Source organism: Lacerta agilis, chromosome 6, assembly GCF_009819535.1.
Source record: "Lacerta agilis isolate rLacAgi1 chromosome 6, rLacAgi1.pri, whole genome shotgun sequence".
NCBI lineage: Eukaryota > Metazoa > Chordata > Lepidosauria > Squamata > Lacertidae > Lacerta > Lacerta agilis.
The window spans coordinates 88,000,588-88,027,320 of record NC_046317.1 but is presented as its reverse complement, the minus strand read 5'-3'; the positions used below and the strand labels follow the sequence as shown (position 1 = coordinate 88,027,320).

At 47.7% G+C, this 26,733-nt stretch overlaps 1 protein-coding gene across 4 annotated transcripts in view; it reads left to right on the top strand.

Annotated features, from left to right (window-relative positions):
- Positions 1-26,733, top strand: part of KCNQ2 (potassium voltage-gated channel subfamily Q member 2) — a 124,877-nt gene that overhangs the window by 44,660 nt on the left and 53,484 nt on the right. For all 4 annotated transcript variants that reach the window (XM_033153730.1, XM_033153729.1, XM_033153728.1 and 1 more), the window contains exons 2-8: positions 1,344-1,434; positions 4,005-4,131; positions 7,068-7,243; positions 7,990-8,115; positions 15,050-15,160; positions 16,801-16,896; positions 20,941-21,035. In XM_033153730.1, the coding sequence (XP_033009621.1) occupies positions 1,344-1,434; positions 4,005-4,131; positions 7,068-7,243; positions 7,990-8,115; positions 15,050-15,160; positions 16,801-16,896; positions 20,941-21,035 (822 nt within the window). The remainder of the gene's footprint in view (positions 1-1,343; positions 1,435-4,004; positions 4,132-7,067; positions 7,244-7,989; positions 8,116-15,049; positions 15,161-16,800; positions 16,897-20,940; positions 21,036-26,733) is intronic.

The window sequence follows — 26,733 nt, the reverse complement described above, 5'->3', positions numbered from 1 at the left end:
AGATATACAGAGCCTTATAAATATTCAAAATTGAAATTGCGGCAGCGCATGGTTGAAGCCAGAGGGATGAATTATTTAATGCTTGTTACAAAATGGGAGGTTTTTCCTCTCCCGTTTGTTACTAAGCAGGCTTGTTTTCTCAGGGCTACGCTTCCATCTTTAGTAAATTAATTTAGGCCAGCTTGCTTGTTTGACCTGCTGTCCTTCCTTTCTGTTGATCTTTTTTTGGACCTGCTTGTCAGGTCAGTTTCAGCAAACTGGGGGTGGATTTCGTCTCAGCACAGCAGGCAAATTGTTTGAGATCTCCATGTGTCAGAAGATAATATTAGACATTCTTTCAAAGTATTTATGCTCTACTTTTCACCCAGAAAAACTTCCAGAATGGTTTATAAATAAACAGAAATAGGAAAGTCCCTGCCTTCAGGCTTAGAATATGAAAAGACATAGCACAAGAGGTAGAACTGATGGGGAGGGAAGAGGAAAACAAGGAAATTCAGACACAAAATTCTTGTCACAAGGTTCGCATAATAACCCACATGTATGGAAACGGGCTTCTCACAGTTGGAAAAATAGGCTGAGGGGGGAAAAAGGAGAGCTGTGGTGACCCAACTTTCCTTGAAAGTGACAGTAATACAGCTGAAAGTTGACTTTCATTTCCATCTTCACCGTGTCAGATTTAAGAGGAGTTTTTAAAATGCTGTTCTGAACTCAGCTGACGCCACACACCCAGGGAATATTCTGCAGGCTGCTGCACTGGTTTCCATAACTGAGCTGAGTAGGTCTACTCTTTTGAGTATTCTTGGAGTTGAAAAAGTGGGACTAAAGGCAAACTTCATCCTGGGCCAAAGTTGCCACCTTTCGTTCCCGAACGGGATCCTGCGCCTCCGAAGCCTTCTCAATTAACCCACACTTAAAACAAAAAAATAAATAAATAAAATTCCTTCCAGTAGCACCTTAGAGACCAACTAAGTTTGTTCTTGGTATGAGCTTTCGTGTGCATGCACACTTCTTCAGATACACTGAAACGGAAGTCACCAGATCTTTATATATAGTGAGGGAGTGGGGAGGGGCATGACTCAGAAGGGTGGTGGGAATGGGTGATCAGCTGATAGGTGTGGAAAACCCATACTTAGTTACTTTAAAATGCTTAGATCCCAACTCTGCTGTTTTGGGAGGCTCTACTGCAGTGAAGTGGGCAAAAGAAAACACTCATTTAGGCTTTTGACCTGAAGCAACACCACTGCTTGATCCTCACCCTGGGTGGACAGCGTTAGACAATGGTTAGACAACACTGGTAATACCATTTCTTTTTCTGTCTCTCCCCCCCACCCAATGCTATTCAGTTTTCTTCTCGTTTTCTCCTGCTTGGTGCTCTCCGTCTTTTCAACCATCGAGGAATATGAAGACAGTTCTGAAGGCGCCCTTTACATTCTGGTGAGTAAACACAAAGCGCAGAACTCAGGGCTGAAGTCCTGAAATGGTCATCGCTTGGGCTGAACGAGTTCAGCTTGACAAAGTTCACTGAATTAGTTCAGATATCTCCGAACCACACTCCAAAGCAGTTCCTGTAATTGCCGGACGAATTGCACATGAATCAAATTTATTTTGGGGAAGAACTACTCCATCTCCAAGTGCATTCTTTTACACGTTTTTCTGACTTTTTAGACAAGTGTTTCTTGGACAAGCTTATTTCTTTTTTTGGGGGGGGGGAGTGCCCCCTTGGTTTTACAAACTCACCCTCCAGTGCCCCCTACCCTATAAAAAAAAACATTATTCAGGACAGTGGTTTGCAGAAGTCACTAAGGAAGGAAATACCACAATAAAATTCGAAACAGTAACAAAATCAAAATCCACTGAAAACTATTGAGTTCAATTAATTCAATAAGATGGATGAACTTGATCCAGTGATACCAGCATTTCAAAGTCAGACAGTGATTGACACCTGCAGTGCCCCCTTGCCTCTTTGGGACGCACCGCTCTCGGTCTTTAAACTTGAAGACTCTTGGTCTTTTAAGCTTAAAGATCATACGGAACTGTTGGGGAGAGCAAATTAACCATTTAAAGCTGAATTTCATATTTGCTATATCCTTTAAGAAGGGAGCTTAGCCTCAATTATTGCTTTGGGTATCTAGAAATCTCAGAAATGGACATTGAAACTGCAGCCACAAATGTCTGAATTTGCATTTGTTGGCTTCTCATAGTTTCTAAATTTTCTGCTTTCATCGCTGCAATGATTGGGTAGGGACAATGGCATAATCCATAGAATCAAAAAAGTGCTCTCCTTCCTCCACGATGTGTGTCGTGGTACTCATATGATCTGACACAAAGCTGACTAGTTTTGCATCTTTTTAACAGCTTGGCTTTCCCCTGCACTGCTTCCTAGGCTGCTGGTGGCTAAGTTGAGTGATAGCTAGGAGGATTCTTGCTGACACAGACACTTCACAGGCCTCCCTTTGTGGTTCCTGATACTTCCCTCTAATAACATTAAGATCTTCATCAGAGGAACTACAATGCTCAGCAGAGAGGAAATATGGCGGGGTGTGGGTGGGTGGAAGCTCCATATTTCTGACAATCTCACCTCTGTGGCCGCGGGAGAGAGGGAAGGACGAGATTTCCATGAAAGCAATAGCCATCTTTGGAAATAATAATAATAATAATAATAATAATAATAATAATAATAATAATAATTTATTTATACCCCTGCCCATCTGGGTATAAATTCCCTAGCCGCTCTGGGAGGCTTTCAACCAAATATTAAAATACAATACAGCATCAAGCATTAAAAACTTCCCTAAACAGGGCTGCCTTCAGTTGTCTTTTAAAAGTAAAATAGCTGCTTATTTTCTTGACATCTGCTGGGAGGGCCTTTCACAGGGTGGGTGCCACTGCTGAGAAGGCCCTGTGCCTGGTTCCCTGTAACCTCACTTCTTGCAACGAGGGAACTGCCAGAGCATTGGACCTCAGTGTCCGGGCTGAACGATGGGGGTGGAGACGCTCCTTCAGGTATACTGGACTGAGGCCGTTTAGGGCTTTAAAGGTCAGCACCAACACTTTGAATTGTGCTCGGAAACGTACTGGGAGCCAATGTAGGTCTTTCAAGACCGGTGTTATATGGTCTCGGTGGCCGCTCCCGGTCACCAGTCTAGCTGCTGCATTCTGGATTAATTGCAGTTTCCGAGTCACCTTCAAAGGTAGCCCCATGTAGAGCGCATTGCAGTAGTCCAAGCAGGAGATAACTAGAGCATGCACCACTCTGGCGAGACGGTCTGCGGGCAGGTAGGGTCTCAGCCTGCGTACCAGATGGAGCTGGTAGACCTCCTATCAGATACTGGAGAATCACACCCATTCACCAACAAAGAGATAGGAAATTATCATGGGGTGAGCTCCTGGGTTCTTGGGGATCCAGGAAAGCATACTGGCTCCCTGACCATGTCCCCTAATGACACCCCCTAAAGGTAATACACTAAAAAAGAGAGCTACCTGTAGATTATTTTTTTTTAAAGAGAGTGAAGGAATTGCATTTGTTTATGGATATATAAATAACTCTAAGATATATTTTCCAAACTGGGTTTTTTAAGACATGAAGGTAGTTCTGAAAATAGGCTGGCTGTATATCTGTCCAAAAAATGCCTATTTCTTTCTGGAGTTGACCTCTGGGGAAAGAAAAGTGCACATGCAAAACCGATGAGAGTTTATTGGGGGCTTGGTGCTTCTAATGCATGCATGTTCTCCCTCCAGCGCCATGCAATGATGTTGGCATCGTATTTCCATCCCATTTGAGACAGATTTTCTGGGGGAAATGCAGTAAGCAACCCCCCCCCCCCCAGCAATAAACAACAGCAGCAACCATGAATAACAACAACAAAAACCCGTTGTTTGCAACCCATTTGCAATATCTTTGCAATGCATTTTCAAATTAAGTCCCTGTCTGGGAACACCCTGATCCTAAAGGATTGCCTTTCTTGTGTTGCCACGCTGGATTTATCGTACTTTCTTCGCTGCAGGAAATAGTCACCATTGTGGTCTTTGGTGTGGAGTATTTTGTAAGGATCTGGGCTGCTGGCTGCTGCTGCCGATACCGCGGCTGGAGAGGAAGGTTGAAGTTTGCCCGAAAACCCTTTTGTGTCATCGGTAAGAACTGCTTTTCGGCTGAGATGGTTGCTTCTGGTTGCAAAGAATTGTTTGAACTGCCTGCTGGGAGAAGATCCTCTGAAGCAGAGCTTTCCAAAGTGTTCATGTTGGCGACACACTTTTTAGACATGCAATTATTTTGCGACACCGTAATTCGGTTTTACTAGCAAACCGGAGGTTAAGCTAACCCCTTATAAGAGCGTTCGTGCGACACACCTACACAATGCAGCCAACACACGAATGTGTTGCGACACACAGTTTGGAAAGCTCTGATCCAAAGAGTAATAGATTGTGGGAGCCTTGTGGATCCTTTCTGTCGGTGCCCACATCAGCTTGCATAATGCCTAGCCAACTCGAAGGCTTAAATCAGGGGTCACAACTTGCAAACCAACATCAAACCTAGGTTACGTGAAATACATTCACAAACACACACAAAATGTAACCGGCTGCACATAAATAATACTCTTCAATATATTTCTCACAGTATCAAAAGTTTCTCTCAGACATAATCAGCATGTAGAGATCGACAAGGTGTAAAGATAAACAAAGTAAATAGAAGTCCTAATAAAACAAGTTCGTTCATAAAGTTCCAAATGTGAGCTGGTTTCCACATATTGTTGTTGTTCAGTCGTTCAGTCGTGTCCGACTCTTCGTGACCCCATGGACCAGAGCACGCCAGGCACGCTTATCCTTCACTGCCTCTCGCAGTTTGGCCAAACTCATGTTAGTAGCTTCGAGAACACTGTCCAACCATCTCATCCTCTGTCGTCCCCTTCTCCTTGTGCCCTCCATCTTTCCCAACATCAGGGTCTTTTCTAGGGAGTCTTCTCTTCTCATGAGGTGGCCAAAGTACTGGAGCCTCAACTTTAGGATCTGTCCTTCTAGTGAGCACTCAGGGCTGATTTCTTTGAGAATGGATAGGTTTGATCTTCTTGCAGTCCATGGGACTCTCAAGAGTCTCCTCCAGCACCATAATTCAAAAGCATCAATTCTTTGGCGATCAGTCTTCTTGATGGTCCAGCTCTCACTTCCGTACATTACTACTGGGAAAACCATAGCTTTAACTATATGGACCTTTGTCGGCAAGGTGATGTCTCTGCTTTTTAAGATGCTGTCTAGGTTTGTCATTGCTTTCCTACCAAGAAGCAGGCGTCTTTTAATTTCGTGACTGCTGTCACCATCTGCTGTGATCATGAAGCCCAAGAAAGTGAAATCTCTCACTGCCTCCATTTCTTCCCCTTCTATTTGCCAGGAGGTGATGGGACCAGTGGCCATGATCTTAGTTTTTTTTTATGTTGAGCTTCAGACCATATACCTCTGTGTATTCATAAGGCCCAAGGAGTCCAAATGGGAGCTTGCACAGTTCCACAACAAGGATTTCCGGAATAATATCCTTGTTTCGCCCTCCTGGGCTTCGTCAGTGGTAAAAAGGTAAAGGTAAAGGGACCCCTGACTATTAGGTCCAGTCGTGTTGGACTCTGGGGTTGCGGCGCTCATCTCACGTTAGTGGCCGAGGGAGCCGGCGTACAGCTTCCGGGTCATGTATCCAGCATGACAAAGCTGCTTCTGGCGAAGCAGAGCAGCACACGGAAACGCCATTTACCTTCCCGCCGGAGCGGTACGAACAGAATCCACACGATCAATGGAGCATCTGCAGGCCGGATCCTGAGGACAATTGGGCCGGATCTAGCCCATGGACCATGGTTTGCCGACCCCTGGCTTAAAACATGGCAGTAGGTTGTAGTAATAATTGCAGAGCCTCCGTAGTCCTCTTGGAAAACATTGCACAGAGGTGAATTGCTGTGCCTCTCACTGAGAGTGCTTTGCACCCCAAATGGATTTCTCATGCTTGAAATGGGTCCTTGAATTCTGATAAAAAGGGATGGAGAACCGCTGCTCTGCAGGCCAGATTTTCCCCAGCGTGGGTCCCAGTTTGGCCAGTGAGGATGTTTCCCATCAAGCCATGCCCACCAGCCCAACACCTGATGTGGCTGAACTGGCTGCATGACTGATTTCCCCATCAGGAGGAGGCTAAACATGTGCACACTAGTCTAGTGATACATCTGGACGAAGCCAAACACCCCAAGATGTGGAAGAATTTTTGGTGTAACATGTTGTTTGGCTCATAACATGCACCCGGAAGCTTAAAATGACACAGAAGCACAGAAGAAGTTGGATTAAATGAAAATGTTATACTCTGCAAAGAGAAGGTACACAAATACAGTGGAACATTGGTTCTTGAACAGCTTAGTTCAGGGGTCGCCAAACTTACCTGGCCTCGGGCCGGTTCCCCCGGCGCCAATCGTGCGGCAGGCCGGAGGGCGGGGGAGCACGCGCACATACGTGCGCACACTCACTTTTTCTGGCGCAGCGTGACACTGGAAATAGATTGTGCATGGGCCTCCACAGACCCAGAAGTGCGCTGGAAATTACTCTTGCGCATACGCAAAATCTATTTCCAGTGCTACGTCGCGCCAGAAGTGCGCCGGAAATGCACAAGCTATTTCTGGTGCAGCAACGACCTGGAGATGGGCAGCCATGCCACGCTGCGCCACGCCACGTTAGTAAGAGTGGGCAGTGGCAGGCTGTGGGCGTCGTGGGGTGTGTGTGTGGATAATTAGCCGTATCTGGCCCGCGGACCTTAGTTTGGGGACCCCTGGCTTAGTTGATGAACAGATTGGCTCCCGAACATTGAAAAACCCGGAAGTAAGTCTCGAATGTTTTCCAGAAGCTGAACGTCCGAAGCGGCTGTTGGCTATTGTTTCTGGGACGCCTGTGCCAATTGGAAGCCGTGCCTTGGTTTCCGAACGTTTTGGGAGTCGGGCGGACTTCCGGAATGGATTAAGTTCAAGAACCAAGGTTCCACTGTGCAAATATAAATACAAATAATAAAAACAACCTTTCTTCTCTTTCCGTCCTTGCTTATCCGTACACAGACATCATGGTGTTGATTGCCTCCATCGCTGTGCTGGCTGCTGGTTCCCAGGGGAATGTCTTTGCCACCTCTGCGCTCAGAAGTCTGAGGTTTCTGCAGATCCTGCGCATGATCCGAATGGACCGCCGAGGAGGCACTTGGAAGCTTCTCGGGTCGGTGGTGTATGCGCACAGCAAGGTGAGCGGCAGAGACCTGGGCAAGCAGCCCTTGTTATATAGCCTGCGTGTTTGATATGATTTAATAAGTTGCGTGCCGCTTTCTCAACAACCGGGGCTGACGATCATCACGAGAGCATTAAAAAATGAGCAAACATTTCTACTGCTGCAAATAGGACTCGTGGGAGCTGCAGTCTGAGAGATCTGGAGGGCACCTGTTTTGCAAAGGCTGCTCTGTGCATTACGGAAAAAACGGTTGCATTTGAGATGTGCCGTTCCATTCTGTAAGAACGTCCAGTGGTTGCTCATGAGTAAAGCGCCAAACGCAGAACTTCTAAAACTAAGTTCTTTATTGTGCACAGCTATAGACAGTGGAGCAAAAGATCAAACGTCCATCTCATCCCTCCGCAGAGCCCAGGAATGAACCCTTCCGGTTCTTTGTCCAGCAAAAGAGGCGCGGGATTCTGAACCCCCGCCTCCCCCTTCCACGTCCTTCCGGTCTGCGCCCTCGGAGCATGGGAACCTGACCCCGTTCCCCGCTTTCCCCTCGGCGTTCAGGCTCTGCGATCCTCTCGGAGCCCCTGCACCGCCTTCCTGCCTCTGACTCCCCCTCCCCACTGGAGGAATGGTCGCTTCCGGCTGAGGAGGGGGAGGACGAGCTGGTAAATAGCTTAGGGGGTTCTCTATACTGCGAAAGCTCCCGTGACTCCCCCAGCCGCGGGGAGGGGGGGTTTCCTGACACATTCTTTCTCCTTCATTGTGTTGCAGGAGCTGATCACTGCCTGGTATATTGGTTTCCTTTGCCTCATTCTAGCCTCCTTCCTGGTGTACTTGGCTGAGAAGGGAGAAAACGATCACTTTGACACCTATGCAGATGCACTCTGGTGGGGCTTGGTGAGTATCCCCTCGGGGTCCATTTCTTGCCATGACAGTGAAGTAGCTGCTACGAGCCCTAGTCTTAAGCACTAGGAAATAGTAGTTTCTTATGCACTTCCAACGATGGGTCCAACCTTGGCCTTGCATGATGTGGGTATCTGCTCCTCCTCCTCTTTCTCATGTGATTTCTGCTTGCACTTTCACACTCTTTTGAGGGCCAAACGTGGTGTGAGATAATGGTGTGAACTGTGCATCTCCTTTAGGATGCTTGCCAATAACCGATACAGTGGTACCTTGGTTCTCGAATGCCTTGGTACTCAAACAACTTGGAACCTAAACACTGCAAACCCGGAAGTAAGTGTTCCAGTCTGCAAACTTTCTTCGGAAGCCAAACGTGCTCCGTTTTGAGTGTTACGCTTCCGATTTGAGTGCCACACTTCCGTTTTCCGTGTTACGCCGAGGTCTGTCTCTTTTTGCTATTTATTTGGCGTTTTTGGTTTTGCACCTTTTTTCTTTTGTTTTTGTGACTGTGTGGAACCCAGTTCAGCTACTGATTGATTGATTGTGTGGCAGTACAGTAGTACCTTGGTGTGCAACCGCTTTGGATTACAACCGTTTTGGATTACAACCACGTCAAACCCGGAAGTGCGTGTCCCTTTTTTTGGATTACAACCCATTTTTAATTTTTGGGGGGATTACAACAATTTTTTTTTTTTGGGGGGGGAGGCCCCATTGGCAAAGGTGCGCCTTGGTTTACAACCTGTTTGGTTTACAACTGGACCTCCGGAACAGATTATAGTTTTAAACCACGGCACCACTGTACATTGTTTATTGCTTTCATTTCATGGATCAATGGTCTTGTTAGATAGTAAAATTCACGTTAAATTGCTGTTTTAGGGGTTGGTTTCTAAAGTCTGGAATGGATTAATCCATTTTACATTACTTTCTATGGGAAAGCGCGCCTTGGTTTTGGAACGCTTTGGTTTTGGAACAGACTTCCAGAACGGATTAAGTATGAGAACCAAGGTACCATTGTATTGCATGAGCAGAGGCTCTAGGATTGAGACGCAAAGCAGTGAAGTTTTACTGGGATTCTAGAGAGGGAGGCCCACAAATCCCCCAAATTGGAGAATGTGTCCCCTCTCTGTTTTGTCTCCTCCCAGAGCTTGCGTTGCGGAAGTGGGAGCACGAGAATTGTACTTTGACTTTTTTTCCTTGATTGCAAGTGTCCCTATTTTCCCGGGACATTCCGGGAATTACAGAAGCCATCCTGGTGGCCAGAGGTGCAGTGTGGGTGGAAGAAATGACCAAAGAGGGAAGGGAGTGTGTAGCTGCCATGTAGAGACTGTGGCAGGGAAGGCAGCATGTGTGTTTTGGAGCCATGCTCTTACGTTTTCAGCTGAGGAATGTTGGAGGGTATGAGATCGCTGGTTAGGAGACTGTGTTTTTGGCGTTATTCCTTACAACGCCACTTCTTAATGTGTTGCTTAACGCGTCGTGAGTGTGCTTTGTAAAATCAACCAAGTCTCTCTGCTAGATGAGCATGGATACTTGTGAGCTTTGTACAGAAGCAAGGCGAGATGCTGCTTTCGTTCTGCCTTTGTCTTCCTGTGCGCAGATTATCGGATTAAGAAAATAATAACAAAGCGACAATTAGCGAGGTTCTCTGGCAGATGTAGTTGCCCTTTTGTCCCCCCCCCTCCGCCCGGTTTTTCTCGATCTCGTTCGGGTGAGGAGTTTGGGCTTTCGTTGCAAAGTGCGTGGAAGCCACAGATGCAGGAACAAATCAAATTCCAACGGCTCCCAAGTTTGGAAAGAAAAATGAATCAGTTAGTCTGTTACATCAGCAGAGTCAGCCGTAGGGGGTGGGAAAAGCAGCCTGCACTCCAAGATTTGCAAGCGGAATGCAAAGCAGCAAGGGGGAGCGGAGTCTGCAGACTTTTAATGAAAATCCCAAAGGTCTTTTGCTGCCTGTGACTTTTAGAAAGGGTATTATATTTCGTATTATGACATCACAGTGTGGAGACACCTCAGGCCTAAAATAAGTTAAAAATAGTACAGTGGTACATCAGGTTATGTACTTAATTGGTTCCAGGGTGCCGTTCGTAACCCGAAAAGTACGTAACCCGAACGGTGATATCGCGCATTTTGCACTTTGCACATGCGCAGAACGCTTCTGCGCATGTGCGTACCACGCGCGGGGCAAAAAACACTTCCGGGGTACGACTGTATTAAAAATGGCATGGATATTGTAGGAGGAGATTTGGATTACTCATCACCAGGGATGTGATGGACACCATCTGGTAGGCGCCAACAGTGTATCTATAGTCTACGCATTTCTACAACTGAAGCGTGATGTGAGAGGGGGAAAAAAGACACACAACCACACGGCGCTGACATTTCCTCATTCCCAAAATGCTGCATTTTGAGTGTTGGGGAAATGTGGTGTTGCTGCAAGAGAAGTATTTCTGAGGTCCAGCACCGAGAGCCTGCTGGAGGTTCCCTCACTGCAAGAAGTAAGGTTACAGGGAACCAGGCAGAGGGCCTTCTCGGTGGTGGCGCCTGCCCTGTGGAACGCCCCAGTAAAGAAATACTCTGTGTGATTTACTGAGTCAATAATAAAACATACCAAGAGGAAAAGGATGTGTGGTTTATAATTACAAATGGCTCCATGGTCGAGACAAGCAAGTCTACCCAGATTTAGTTGGAATTCCTGCATTGCCGGAGGTTGGTGTAGATGACTCTCAGGGTTCCCTTCCAACTCAGTTCTATGTTGCGAGTTTTGTTTTTAGATTACACACAGGTTCTGCTGTTGGAACGCTTGTTATCTGAGATTGCATTTATCTGAACACAAAGAATTATACCCAACCCACAGTGCACAAAGGACTGATTCAGATGTCTGAACAGCCAGAGTCCACCCATTTCCTTACCTGTTGGTGTTTTTCTGGCTGGCAGCAGCTATTTCAGGCAGAAACCGTGGGGTAAGGGAGGGAGTGCAATAGGACAAATCAGGGAGCAGTTTTTCCTTTTTTTTATTATAAAAAAACTGCATTTATATTTCACCTTTCCTCCAAGGAACTCAAGGTGGTATGTATAGTTCTCTTCCTTCCATCTTATCCCTGTGAGAAACCACCCAGTGAATGTCAGGGCAGTGTGGGGATCTGAAACCTCTCTTTCTTTGTCTTCTGCTGGTTGGCTGCAGCAGTTTTGGGCAGAAACCAGGGAGGGAGGGAGGGAGGGAGATTGGACAAATCAAGGATTAGAAATGTTCCCATAGGAATTGATGGCAATGACCAGCTCATTCCTGGGAATGGATTGTGTTTGGATACCGGGACCTGAACCTATTGCTATTTTAACTTCTCCAAAGTCTCCAAACTTCTCCAAAATTTATGGAGTGCATAAATTTTTATGATATCAATCAATCAATCAATCAATCAAAACAATTACCTTTTTAAAAGAAAATATTATTATTATTATTATTATTATTATTATTATTATTAATAATAATAGAAAAGGGAAACTATGGCACTCAGACTCTTGCTACTGCTGATGCTCGGTCTCCCGGCAAAATCTTGCATGCCGATTTTTTCAAACTATGGCTGTCTAGAAAAAACAAAGCCATTTGCCCCAAACCTGGGGGTCCTTTGCCAGCTTGAAAAAGAGCTGATCTGCGTTGATTATCAAAATGCTAATTGCCTTGCGAGAACGGTAGGCGCTTTGGCAATTTTGGCCTTGCAGCAAACGCCCAACCTCGCTAGCCGTATCCCCGAATTCTCTCCCCACTTCCCCTAGCTCCTATTTTAGAACCGCAATAGTGGAAAGAAAGGGAGCAAAGCTGAGCTTGTAATGAGGGGGTGTGAGGCAGGCATTAATTTGTTCCTTCTGGCTGATGAGCTGTTCAAAATGGGAAGCAGGTCAGCAGGAGTTGCTGGAAAGATTCACACTGGATAGGCTTGGAGTGCATGGCGGTCTAATAACGTTTGGTAGGGTGAAAGGACTCCTGGTTGACTTTCAGCCATTCTGGAACCACCTTTCCTCTGCACTGGATAGCTTACTTGGTTAGAGCGCAGTGCCGACAACGCCTAGATTGCAGGTCCGACCTCTGTATGGGACAGCTGCAAATTCCTGCATTGCAGAGGGTTGGACTTGTTCTAAGAGAAAAACTGCTCCCTTTCCCTTATGGTCTATTCCGGAGCAAGCATAGAGTCCTTAAGTGGGTTCCCTATCGGCAGGGGCGTAGCAAGGGGGGCGGAGGGGGCAGGGGGCCCTGGGCAGCGCCCCTGCTGGGGGTGACACATCGGGGGAGGCCCCGCCCACTGGGCCTTTAAAAAAATATTTTCCTTTAAAAAAAATTTAGGCTATTTTCGGCACTGCCGGGGTGGAGCTGCAGGGGCGGCCAGCGAGGAGGGGTGTCACTCCCCTCGCTGGCTGCCCCTGCGGCTCCGCCCTGGCAGCGCCGAAAATAGCCCCCTTTCCAGCGGCGGAGCTCGATATGGAGGCAAGGGGCGGGCCATCGAGGTTGGGGTGCCACCCCCTCCTCGCTGGCCCACCCCTTGCCTCTTTGCCGAGCTCCGCTGCTGGCTGGCTTGCAGAGCCGGGGCATGGAGAGGAGTGGGCCAGCGAGGAGGGGTGTATATATATAGGGAGCCCGGGTGGCGGATTCGGGAGTCTTTGCAGCCCGCAGAGACTTCCGAATCCGCCGCCCATCACGCTTCGTGCAGCGGCTGCTCACACAGGCACGAGCAGCCGCGGCATGAAGGGTGCCGCGCCGGGCGGAGGCTTCAGGAGTCTCCCAAATCCGCCGCCCGGCACCCCCGGGGCGTGGCGTCGCGTGCGTCATGACGTCATGACGCACGCACGCACCGCAATGCCCCGCCCCCCAGGGGTGCCTCTTGGCTTCCCACCCCCGGCAGCCAAGGGGCTAAGAATGCCCCTGCCTATCGGTAGGAGGAAATAACAGAGGCCAAGCAGAGTATATTGAGAAACAAAGCGGCTAATTAAGCCCAGTGGCGGAGGAACCCTCTCCGGCACCCTGGGTGGGGCACCCTGTACGGACTGCACATGTGCGGCATCCCACGCATGTGCACTCCGTACGGGCTGCTGCTCTTGCGCTGCTGCTGTACGGGCTGCCGTGCAAGTGGCATCCCATACGAAGCCCTTATGGACAGCGTGAGAGTGGCAGCCCGTACGCTTGCTGTGTGAGAGGCAGCCCGTACGGACGCCACGCGAACGGCACCCATGCGGACTGCGTGTGCCCTTGGCCGCTCTACTGCTGGGGGGAGGCAGGGGCCATCTTGTCACCCCCCCCCCAAGTGGCAACCGGGGCAGACCGCCCCCTCTGCCGCCCCCTTTGTACGCCCTGATCTTTATTAAGCCTGATCTTTATTAAAGGAAATAAACTGTTGCAACAGGGTCCCCACTCACCACATGCAGGAGGGAGGAGAACCCTGAACAATGGTGCACAAGCCCTTATATAGCATAGCTGCCAACCCTCCCTGCTGTTCCCCACTGCTTTAGACTTTTGAAATTGCCCACCCTTATATCCCAAGACCACCCCCCTAAACATCATACATACATACATCACAGAAGGAGGCAGTCTACAGCAGAAATCCTGTCTGCTGGGATATCTGATAATGGTCACTGATTGCTTTACCTGGGCGGCCTGGCCATTCTTTTGTGATGGTAAATACTTTAATTCCTGAATCCAGGTCACAGGCTCACCCTATTCATACACAAATACGCCCTTAAGACAGGCTTTGTGAGCAAAGAGACAATGGGGAGGCTTTCCCCATTTGCCTCCCCTACTGCAGAGGAATATCTGAGGTCATTGGGAGAGTCAAAATGGCTCCAGGATTGCTCTCCCATACTATTTCAGACACATGGTTCATATATTTAGATATGTGTGCGTTTATGAATATTTACTCTATATTTGAGGCCTTAAAATTCTTATAACAGACTTGATGATCCGCAGGGTCCCTTCCAACTCTACGATTCTATCATTATTCAAACCCGCATCCTCATCTTCACTAGCTGTAAACCGTGCCCACTTCTTCTCCAGGTATCAAGAGGGTGGCCTTCTCAGGTTTCGTGTGTGGGTGTGTGGTGTGGTGCAGCGAATCGGGTGCCACACTAGGACCTGGGAGACCAGGGTTCAAATCTCCACCGCACAGGCAAAAATAGATGGGTTCCTGCCCTCAAGGGGGTTGCAGTCTAAAATAGAAGTGAGGTGAGGGGGCAGATAAGGATGAGATAAGGCAAAGGTTCAGTCCCTCCCCACCACAAATTATGCTTTCTGCTCTTTCCTCTTGGTACAGAGGAAAATGACGACCTGGAAGAATTACAGCAAGGAAAAAGAGAGAGTTAAACAAGTGGTTAGTCATGCAGTGGAGATTTACCTGGGCTGTACCATTTCAGCTTGCAACATGTGGTGGGGGGTTGGGAACCTTCATTTGTTGGAATATATTTTTGAAGATAAGCAACTACAACACACACAAAACAAGTGTAGCACCAGGGAGACTGGTTGCAGCCCAGATGAGACAGGTTATTTTTTTTGTAACTGATAATTCTTTTCTCATTTGGTGATACCTGCTTTCTCCCCTTGCAGACCGGTGATGAACACAGCGAAATAAATTGGAGGACACCATTTTCCCAATTCAGATTATTTTGCCAAAAATCCAGGGGGCTGTGTCCGCCCCAGTATTTTATTTTATTTTGGGCGAAGCAGCATTCCCACTTGTGAATGAATGGCTATGGATGTAGACTACCACAAATTTAGCATTAGGTTCTTAGTTTTTTTTTAAAAAAAAAGTCAGAAGATATAATATTGATTTCTCTTAGGAAAGATTATTGGGAGTGAAATTTCACATGGGAATATTTTATTCTTTTGAAAAAGCGTGCAGTCTATTAGACACCGAACCAACATTACCCTTGACGATATCTGCCTTTCCCTCAGATTACACTGACTACCATTGGCTACGGGGACAAATATCCGCAAACCTGGAATGGGCGCCTCCTTGCGGCAACTTTCACCCTGATTGGCGTTTCCTTTTTCGCTCTTCCAGCTGTAAGTAGGCACTAGGCAAGGCGCATTTTTATTAAGCTCAGTGATGAAAGTAGCATTGGCATGATGTTGCGGGAAATGATTTTTTTCATCACTCTGTGTGATTCATTGTTCTACATCAAGAGTGGGGAACCAAGCCAGTGATTTAGTCCCTGATCATCAGCTGATGAGTGGGAGTTAAGCCACCCTCAGTTCAGCAGTTCTACTGATTCAATGGATTTTGACAGGTGGGCGGGACAACCTGCCTGCCAATCATGCGGGGCCAATCCTAACCTGGCCCTGGATCTAGCCTGGGGAGCCAAAGAGGTTATTCACCCTGTTTCACAAGGACAGACGCCCCTGAGGTTGCTGCAGAGGTGGTGAGGTTGGAGTTGCTTTCCTGAATCATCAGCAGTTGGTTCCAGATCAGACGATATTTCTGAAGTCTGATCTTGCCCTGCACATGTCGCTGGCGCATGGTCCCAGCTCCACCACACTTTCCATCGACACGGAAGGTCATACAGCCATGGATTTAGTTTTTTTAAAAAAAATTCAAATCACTTTTGTAGATCACAGGTACACCTATTCCCAGGGTAAAAGAGAAGAGAGTCTGGATTAGTAGTGGGCAAGCTATTGGGGAAGTGCTGTTGCCCTGACCTCCTGACGGGCGAAGTGGTTAAGAGGTCGACACAGTGCAGGTGTGCTGGCAGAGCCAATCTGGTGCTACTGGCTCTGATAGCCACAAGCCTGCCATTGATTCCCGTGAGGAGGTCTCATCTGAGAATGCAGCCTTATCACCTTACAGGGGAGGCGAGGAAAGGATTTCAAGATCGGCCAGCTTCATTAACGTGGGACTCCAAAATTCCAGATCCCTGCCCCCGCCAAACCGATGTCCAAGTTTTGTGCTGCAATCCCCACGTTTTGTGCAGCCCCCACCCCAAAAGACTGAGCAATAGACACTCAAACTGGGGTTGCAAGTGAAGGGCCAGCAACCCAACCTTGTCCGATTGACTCCAAACCAGTGCCAAAGCGGCGTGTTGGTTTGGTGCCATTTGGGGCTGCAAACCCCGCTTTCTGTGCTGCCCCCCCCCAAACTGAGTAACTGACGCTCAACCCAAGGGCTGATGTACTTGCACTGCACCAACCTCCCCTCACCACTGCCACCTCCCTCCCTTTAAGTACAGTGGTACCTCGGGTTACAGACGCTTCAGGTTACGGACGCTTCAGGTTACAGACTCCGCTAACCCAGAAATAGTACCTCTGGTTAAGAACTTTGCTTCAGGATGAGAACAGAAATTGCGCAGCGGTAATGGGAGGCCCCATTAGCTAAAGTGGTACCTCAGGTTAAGAACAGTTTCAGGTTAAGAACGGACCTCCGGAACGAATTAAGTTCTTAACCAGAGGTTACCACTGTAAGCAGCAGCAACACAGCTGTTGGGAGGTCATGTGACCACTGCTGCCCGATCACATGATCTGTTGCTGGCCTAGATGCCTCTATAGATTCAGGTTCTCCTTTATTCTCTAGATTCTTGAAGATAATGTGTCCCTTCTACTAGTGATTCTTAAAGGGTCATATTCCCCTTACCCTGGAATCTGGTGTAAGGGGCAGATGAATGAGTCCATTGACCATGTTGACTGGAAATAGCACCGTTCTTTATCCCCAGGGTATACTAGGTTCTGGGTTTGCGCTGAAGGTTCAAGAGCAGCACCGTCAAAAGCACTTTGAGAAGAGGAGGAATCCTGCAGCGGGCCTGATTCAGGTGAGAAGACTGGAATGTGGGTGCTTGGAGGGGGCCGGAGCAGGAAGACCAGGGTCTGCAATCTGTGCCCACGGGGTGCAAAAAGCGGGGAGGGGGTGGAGAGGGAAGAGAGAGAGAGAAGAGAGCCTCAAGCTGACGCTACACAAAAAAAATAAAATGGTATTTTACGGTGGTATTGATAACTGCCCCGAGTGGAACATAAGCAACAAAAGGGTGGGATATAAATTTTCAAATAAATAAAGTCCCATGAGCAGGTCTTTGCAGACTTTCTGAGTCGGGTGAGTCTTCAAGGGCAGCTCTCTGTGGGGGAACACTCGGGTTTGCGTCTTGCAAAATGAGGGGATGCGGGTGGAGCTGTGGTCTAAACCCCCAGGCCTCTTGGGCTTGCCAATCATAAGGTCAGCAGTTCAAATCCGCCATCGCGGGGTGAGCTCCCATTGCTCTGTCCCAGCTCCTGCCAACCTAGCAGTTCGAAAGCACGCCAGTACGAGTAGATAAATAGGTACCGCTGCGGCGGGAAGGTAAACGCCGTCCCGTTGCACCAGAAGCATTTTAGTCATGCTAGCCACATGACCCGGAAAGCTTTCTGTGGCCAAACGGCGGCTCCCTCGGCCTGAAAAGAGAGATAAGTGCTGGACTCAACTGTCCTTTTACCTTGTTAAATGCCAGTTGGCCAAGAGTACTTGGATGCAACAGAGCCAAGAGCGCTGAGCATCTTTGCACATGTTACATTGCCTTCATAGTTTTCTACTAATGAGGGGACTTCAGGCATCACCACATGCTTAGCTAAGGGCAAGAGAAACAATAGTATCTTAGCTCCACCTGCCTCAGCTCTGGCCATCCTCTTGAGACTCAAATTACAGCGTTGGGCGATTTTTCTTCCTTCCTTCCTCTATAGCCACGAGGCACTTGTTCCTCCTCGGTGGACCAATTCCCACCAGACTCTGAGCCAAAACCCAGAGTTCCATCTGTTTTTCTTTGGTCGCAGCATGCCAGCTAATAATTTCCCCTTGATTGCTGTGTGCAGGACTCCGGGGTTTAAAAATAAATAAATCCAACTTCTATTTATACGCTGCTGCAGCAACACATATCAAAGGCTGTGCCAGGGAAATGCTGAATCAGACGAAATTGCAGGCCTCTCGGCACTCGGAACTCATTACCGCATTTAGATGCCACCCTTTCTCCGAGTTCGGGGAGACTCCCGTGGGGCTGCCCCTTGCCTCCTGGTGCTGACACGGCGAGGCGGAACAGGCGGCCAGATGGGGGAGAGGGGAACATTCAAGGGCAGCTAAGCTCCAAAACTCTTGCAGCTGTGCCACCCTGCATCTCTCTTGCAAAGATTTAGCCTTTAAAAAGAGTTGATCAGTGCGAACCTTTTGCTTGGAAAGTAGTGTTTGAGCCTTGCAAACTGAGGAATGGGTGCAAGCGGTGGTGGCTGGTCTGTTGTGGCAAATGGGGTTGTTGTTGTTCAGTCGTTCAGTCGTGTCCGACTCTTCGTGACCCCATGGACCAGAGCACGCCAGGCACCCCTATCCTCCACTGCCTCCCGCAGTTTGGCCAAACTCATGCCAGTCGCTTCAAGAACACTGTCCAACCATCTCATCCTCTGTCGTCCCCTTTTCCTTGTGCCCTCCATCTTTCCCAACATCAGGGTCTTTTCCAGGGAATCTTCTCTTCTCATGAGGTGGCCAAAGTATTGGAGCCTCAACTGCAGGATCTGCCCTTCCAGTGAGCACTCAGGGCTGATTTCTTTAAGGCAAATGGGGTAGTGTCAGCCTTCCTATTGTGCAATCAGCTCATGGCTGTCAGCCTCCTCCTCCTCCTCCTCCTCTGTCTCAGTTTTACCCTTGCAGATCTCAGTAGGGAGGAGGATGGAGGCAAAACTACAATTAGTCATCTCTGCCTGTTGTTGGCTCTGCCTGGCTCTGCCTACAATTGGCATCTCTGCTTTCCATCCTATTGGGCATCAGCTGCCCCTGGGTGCAAGGATCAATGCATATAATAGGTAGGAGGAGGAAAGCTATGTTAATCAAACAGTGTTGGGAAAGGCCATAATCTCAGTGGCCATTGGTTTGAGTCCTACTCTCCAGAGCAGGAGAAAACAAGCTTATTCCCTCTTCTATGCGACAGCCCTTGAGATATTTGAAGATGGCTCTCCCATCTCCTCTCGGTCTCTTCTTTTCCAGGCTAAACATACCCAGCTCCTTCAACCATTCCTCATAAGGCTTGGTTTCCAGACCCTTGATCATCTCTGCCGCTCTCCTCTGCACACATCCCAGCTTGTCAATATTCTTCTTAAATTGTGGTGCCCAGAGCGGGACATATTATTCCAGGTGTGGTCTGACTAAGGCAGTACTGTTACTGCCCTTGATCTGGACACTATACTTTTGTTGATGCTAGTCATCAGCTGAGCATCTCTTGAGCATGACCTCCCACCAGAAGGAAGCTAGCCTTGTCAGCTAGTCTTAAGCTGAGCAACAGTGGGGAGGGAAGAAGGACGAAGCAGGCAAGCTTAATTAATTACTCGGGCAAACTCATCTTGCCTGTGGCCTGAATTCCCACAGCTATGGCGCTGGAAATGGGGTGCAGATTTTTGCTGCTGCTCCAAAAACAGATTCCTATCTGCATACAGACCAGAGTACATTTTCATCTACTCTTTTTAAAAAATCCAACTTAAGATCACTTCATAAGGAGAACAGAATTCTTGGTGTGGGGAGAGGGAGGGAGAGGGACTGGAAATTGCTGCATAAATCACCGAGCGGCACTGGTGGGGAACAGCTTCTCATTCCCTGGCACAGCTCTCCAGAGTGAAGGAGATGAAGAATATGGATCTGTGCAGGGCATATGAGGCCAAAGTAGGTGCTGCACGAAGTAAACACCTCAAGCTGTGAGGAGCTTCACATCGAGGGCTGTGTGTGTGGAGAGAGAGAGAGAGAGAGAATGTGTGTGCTTGCCTAATCACTTCCTCCATAGGCTGTTTTTCTGATCAGAATCTCTCCCCCTCCCCATAAGGTTTTTCACCTGCAGGGGGGAAGATACTAACTCTCCCCCTTGCTGAGCTTCAAGATAACTGATACGTTGAAGAATCACCTGAGATGGTCAGAGCCAGTGTGGTGTAGTGGTTAAGAACGGCAGACTTGTAATCTGGTGAACCGGGTTCGCGTCTCCGCTCCTCCACATGCAGCTGCTGGGTGACCTTGGGCTAGTCACACTTCTCTGAAGTCTCTCAGCCCCACTCACCTCACAGAGTGTTTGTTGTGGGGGAGGAAGGGAAAGGAGAATGTGAGCCGCTTTGAGACTCCTTCGGGTAGTGATAAAGCGGGATATCAAATCCAAACTCTTCTTCTTCTTCTTCTTCTTCTTCTTCTTCTTCTTCTTCTTCTTCTTCTTCTTCTTCTTCTTCTTCTTCTTCTTCTTCTTCCTGTCCTCTTTAAGGACGGGGATTCTGTGGCCTTCCATGTGCTGTTCAGCTCCTGATATCCCTGGACACTGACCTTGCTGGCTGGGGCAGATGGGAATTGTAGTCCAAACGCGCCCAAAGTCTCCCCGGCTCCCCAGGCCTGGAGTAAACAATAGATTGCAGCAACCAGATCTCTCTCCTTGCTTCCACACCCCTCTTTAAATTACACCTGCATCCTCTCTGCAGTGGCTCCCCATCTGTGAAATGCTCTCCCCAGGGAAGTTCACCTGGCACCTTCATTATACACCTTTAGCCTCCAGGCAGAAACGTTCCTCTGTAACCAGGCCTTTGGTTAATCTGATTTACATCCTATGCCTTTTTAAAAAGTTTTTTTGGGGGGGGTATTGAGTTGCTGTTTTTATTTTTATTAGATATTTTGTGGTTTTATATCTTGATTTTATTCTGTGAACCGCCCTGAGACCCCCGGGTATAGGGTGGTATAATAATAATAATAATAATAATAATAATAATAATAATAATAATAATAATAATAATAATAACAACAACAACAATAATAATAACATTAATAATAATAATAATAATAATAATAATAATAATAATAATAATAATTCTTCCCTTCTCAGGCTGCATGGAGGTTCTATGCCACAAACCTCACTCGAACCGATTTGCATTCGACTTGGAATTACTACGAGAGAACCGTGACCGTCCCCATGTACAGGTCAGTATTTCCTTATTACGTTTCGTTTTTCTTGCCCACTTCCATCCAGCATGCTTCTGTTTCGTTGCGTTGAAGCAAACCATTCTGCTTTCACCGTTCTTTTAAAAGCTCGCCGGGAGCAGCCGCTGGCGTTTCCGCGAGTTTAGTTTTCTTTCCAATTGTCGCGGATTTATCTCCCCGTTGTTTCCATGCCCATTGTATTAATTTATTTTCTTTTCTTGTATATGTGTGTCCGTGTGTACGTTTTGTGTTGGTTTTCATCTTTATTTTTCTGCACTCGTTGTTGGTGTTGTTCTGTGACAGTTGCCACGGCAATTGCCAGAAGACCTCCTGAAGGTTTCCCACCCCCGAAAGGTAAAAAATAAAAATCAGCACTCAAACCCCACCCTAAAAAACACCCTCTTCTTTATTTTCGCGGGCATTTTGGGCTGCTCTGGTATGTCAGTGTAGTGGGGGATTTTGTGGTGAGTCTGGCTTTTTCAAACAACCTGGAATAGCCTCTTGCGACAGCAGTTCCTTTACCTTTCAATGTGCAAGAGATTGAGAGCAGGAAGCGTTGGGGATGCCCAGGCAATTGAGCTCACCTTCTTCTCGTAAGAGACTTTTAGCTAGAAAGTTACGCCCAGCTTGGGGAATGTGGCTTGGGTGGTGCCAACAGGATGCAGAGAGCTAGTTGGCTGCGGAAATGTGCAGCTGAAGTGGCTGGTGACTCGGGTTTGACATTTGTAACTCGTGAAATATCTGTGCGGCTTAGGGCCCATGCAACCCATGGCCTGGAGGCTGTGTGTGACAAGCTGTGTTGTAGCCCCCTTCTGCTGCAACAACAACAACAGTATGTTTTGAGAGGGTTTGCCGTGCTTTGTTATCTGCAGCTTGGGATCTGGCTTTGAGGGCAAGCTGCGCTTTGTGCAAACCATGGTTTGTCAACATTTGGACATGCCTGCAAACGATGGTTTGCTGCGTACCAGAAGTTGGGGTAGAGTCATATGGAGATGTGCGGCAGGCAGACAGCAGAGCAAGGAAGGTAACCGCTGCTCAGGCAAAGTCCCAGCCCAAACAGGAAGCCCTTTGTAGCTCTTCCTGTCCCAGTGTGCTCATGCACAACCTTTTTGGAAGGGGCTGGTTCAGAGTCTATTTTACCACCGGGAAGTTGCCCTGTGTTGCAGTTCCGATAGTTCCCACATGCAAGGATTGCTGCCTTCTGTTCTACTCTTCGTGCTCCAAACAACTTTCTGAATTTATTGGTGCCGTTTTAGCACAGTTGGGGAAAGAGGATTTGCCTTCTGTTTGATTTCGATGATTTTGCAAGTCACAGAGCTTCCCTCTATGCCTTGGCAGCCTTGAGAATCCAGCAAGAATTATTTTAGACTGCATAGTTAGTAGCTGTGGCAATGTCTTAATCCGACGGACCATTGACCTATTTTGCTGTTGCGCTGTTCGTTGTGTTTTGGAGTTTTAATTTTCAATTTTTGGGTGTGTTATTTTTTATTTTATTTTTTTTAAAAATCCAGGTCACTGAATTTTTGAGAGTTTGCATTTCTGAAACTTATTCTCTGCAAAGTTGCAATGGCCATTGGCCAATATCAATAAAAGCAATTGGAGCCTGTTAGGGAAGCCAACATTGCTTCAGTATTGCAAGTGGTGAATGTCGAAGCTGAGTGTGAATGACTTTCCTAAGATTATCTGGTGAGTTTATGGTCTGGATGATTCACCAGCTGCAGGAGTGGCAAGCTCAGCCTAGGATAACCAGCCTCCCAGGAGAGGGATGCCACTGAAAACACCCTCTGTTCTGTTCGATTATTTCCTAATATTTATACACTGCTTAATTGTAATTGTAAAAAAAAAAACCCCAACCTCAATGTGGTTTCAAAAAAGATAAAAACAAAAAAAATTACCACTAAGAAAAAAATCACAGCAATAATTTAAAACTTTCAAATAATAGATCATCAGCTTTCTAAGTACCTTGGGTAGGCTTGTCTAAGCAAAGCTGGTTTTAGCAGGCTCTGAAAAGGGTACTGCGATATCAATAGGCAGGGAGTCCCACAGATTTCAAGGTCTGGGGAGCTGCATGTGGGTAATGCAGTAAACCATTTCAGTCCTGATGTTTTCACAGTCTGCCATATTAACATCTTAAAACACGTCTGATGAAATCTAGCAGCATCAGCATAAGAAACAGAACCTTTGAGCATTGCACCTCTATTAACAACGGCAGGTTAATGTGGCTGTTTTCAGCTGTGGAGGTGCAGATCTGACTCTATTCAAAATCTGGGTTGAATACTTTGTTCTAACAGCTTAGCATCTGGGACTGCAGAGCAGAGAGCGTGGGAGAGCCCCCAACCACTTCATCTCCAGAGACACAAAGTCTCTGTGGTTAGTCGTGTTCCTTAAATTTGCAAGTTTCAAGAGTGTCTGCAGTGAGGCCGTACGTTTACAGTGCAATTCTGTTCAAGTGGCGCTTACTCACAGGGAAGTACGGTATATCTAGGATTGCAGCCTTGCCTTCGTTTGCACGGACGCACGTACGCAGAGCATAAAGGAGGATGGAGGTATAGCTCTCTCGCACAGAATGAAGATGGTTGCAAATAATGCCTAACAGAATGGTGTGCATGTCTATCCTTTCTAAAAAAAACAATCCTAATCAGTACAATTAAAGCTTTTCCATACTGTAAAGCAAACGATCATGTTACGTTGTCCAGCACCTCCTCCTCATTTATCCTTGAGCGGCTGAATGCCAGGCTAAAAAACTGTAAGAGATAAATTGGATTTTGTCCAGTTGAGTGGCAGCTGGGTTGCTATCGGCCAGAGCGAGATGTCTGCTAGAAATAAAAACTGAGCTGTATTCAATCTGATTCCTGATGCGTGGCATATCCAAGCAGGCATTCTGAGTGTGTTTTGGACCACGGATGTTGTCCGCTATCAGGGGCCGTGTGAAATGCAAGCGGTCACAGAATGGGGCTGTTTGCACGATTTACAATCTTGATGTATTGACGCTGCTTTCTAACGTGCTCTTGTGCCAAGGTCTTTGCAGGGCACGAGGTCCAGCAAGGCAGGGCTGGGTAGGGCAACAGAGAATCCACCACAGGGGCAGAAGCAGCAGGCGGGCAAGGCAAGAAGGGAGCCGGACACGCTGAATGCACCAGGAATGCTCATTCACATTGTGTGGGCTATGGGCTCTCAACCTCATTTCATGTGGCTGCCCAGGGGATGAAAAAATGGGGGCAAAAGGGGGGTTCCAGACAGAGAGAAAGAAAAGGGGGTGCCCCACCCACCACTAGCTCTAGTCCTGCTCAATGGCAGCATGTGACAGGAACGAGGCAGCAGTAAATCACACCGAGCAAGCTGGAGTTAGCCAAACAGGATCTGCACAGGAGTGTCAGGCCTAGTGGGCACAGCAACGGAGGCCTTGCCTCCATGGAACAGTTGCTGAGACTAAAGATTTTCCCTCTGACCCCCCATCATTGCCCCCCTCCCACTCAGTGAGCTCTGAGCCTTCTTCCCTTGGTTGTTCCCCAGCTGGTTCCTCCCACCATTCCTAACAGATTACCTACAAGGAAATGTGACTCTCAATCAAATAGCCCCCCAACCCCCATTGTGCAGGACTCTCCAGTACAGCACCAGATCCCTTCCTTGTGTAAGAACAAATACGCTGGCTGACGTACATTTAGATTTTAATCGCTTATGTATTACATTTCCTGCCCACCTTTTTCTCCGAGGAGCTCAGGGTAGCGTACATGTTTCTTGCCCCCCCCATTTAACCCCCACAACAGCCCTGCTAGGTAGGTTTCCCTGTGGGCTCTCAGTCACCAGCCTCGGCATCCTCGTCCAGTTCTCCCTTTTAATTACTGTATTTGATTGTTAGGTGCCCTGAGAACATGACTTCCAAACATGCACATAGTTCAATTTATCTATGCTCCTTTGCAGAACCCTATAAAAATTCTTCTTTCCTCCTTGAGTTGTCCCCCCTCCACCCCTGTGGCAGCTGCAGTTCAGAGTTCATAATTGTGATCCATGCTTCGTAAACAAGGGGGCAAACAGACCTTAGGTTGGAATCCTGCACCTTGGCACCAGCCCCATGGACCAGGGTGGGACTTACAGCAGTTCCAAGTAAACAGGGTTGTGCTGTTAGGCTGAAACAAATCTTCCGTATTCCTAACCAACTAAAGGCACCCTTCATTTTTCGAGTTTAAATGGGATGGTTTCTACTGACAGCAGTTCAGCATCAAAGGATTCTCCAGAGCGCTTGTTCCTTGGCCAGTGGAATATTCTTGCACAGGCTGCCTAGATGGAAATTGCAGGGAATCCCCGCGATGACGCTTGGGGAGAAGAAACTCCCAGAATGAAGGATTCTTTCCAGAAGTCTCCCTAGATGAGAAACAGCCTGCGTCATTTCACTACGGGCAGATGACACAATATGGCAATCCTGACTTGAGCTGAGCCAGGGGTGTGTGTGGGGGGGAGGGGGAGGGTTAGGTATTTTCCCGGATGCTAAACACAGCAGACCATGTCACTTTCCACATCCCTGGTTTTCACAGTGTGCAATTCATCCCCGGGCCAACAATGTGCAGGCTCTCTTTCATCCTTAATGTGCTTATTTGGCAAACTGTGTGAGATGCCCTGGGAAAAAAATAGCATGAATCCATTGAGTCATGGCTGCCTTTCCTTGCCGGTTGGATTTTCAGGCGTGCGGCCTCAAAGGTTAAACTGAGGGGACCAATGTTGAATATCCCTTGTGCCTCTCCATTGCGTGGGGCGGGTTTTTAATAGAGTTGCAAAAGTTGGGTGCCTCATCTCTCTGCCAAGCGGTGGCAAGAGCCCATGGGGCTCCAACCCACTCACTCGCCCAGGGTTTGTTTGGAGAATTGAGACACAATGGAGACTATCGTAGCTGTAAGACGAATTGTTTATTCACCTGTTTGCACCTTCAGTCTGCATGGGGGGAGTCCAGATCTTACAGCACGGTCATTTCAAGAGGGGCTTGTACCCTCTTCCAAGTTTATGGATTTTCTCAATTTCACGCTCCCTCAGTGTCCTGTTTGGGGGAACTTCCTGCGCCACCCTAAATCTGGTGCTAATGGGGAGCAACATCTACTGCCCTCTGCTGGGGTTTTCTCCTGGTGGCTAAACCCAGCACCACTGGGAACCGGGTTACAGGATGATGCAACAGACTCTGCTGGGGCTTCTGGGAGGAAAAAAAATGGCAGCTGGTGATCTTTGAGAGCAACACAGAAATTCTAGTGAAGGGCAATGAGTTCTGTCTTCACCCTCTCCAATTTCGGGGGTGTTTGTTCTCTGCAGTGATCATGGAACCCAAGAAAGTAAAATCTCTCACTGCCTCCATTTCTTCCCCTTCTATTTGCCAGGAGGTGATGGGACCAGTGGCCATGATCTTAGTTATTTTTGAAGTTGAGCTTCAGACCATATTTTGCGCTCTCCTCTTTCATCCTCATTAACAGGTTCTTTAATTCCTCCTCACTTTCTGCCGTCAAGGTTGTGTCATCAGCATATCTGAGGTTGTTGATATTTCTTCTGGCAATCTTAATTCCGGTTTGGGATTCATCCAGACCAGCCTTTCGCATGATGAATTCTGCATATAAGTTAAATAAGCAGGGAGACAATATACAGCCTTGTCGTACTCCTTTCCCAATTTTGAACCAATCAGCTGTTCCATATCCAGTTCTAACTGGAGCTTCTTGTCCCA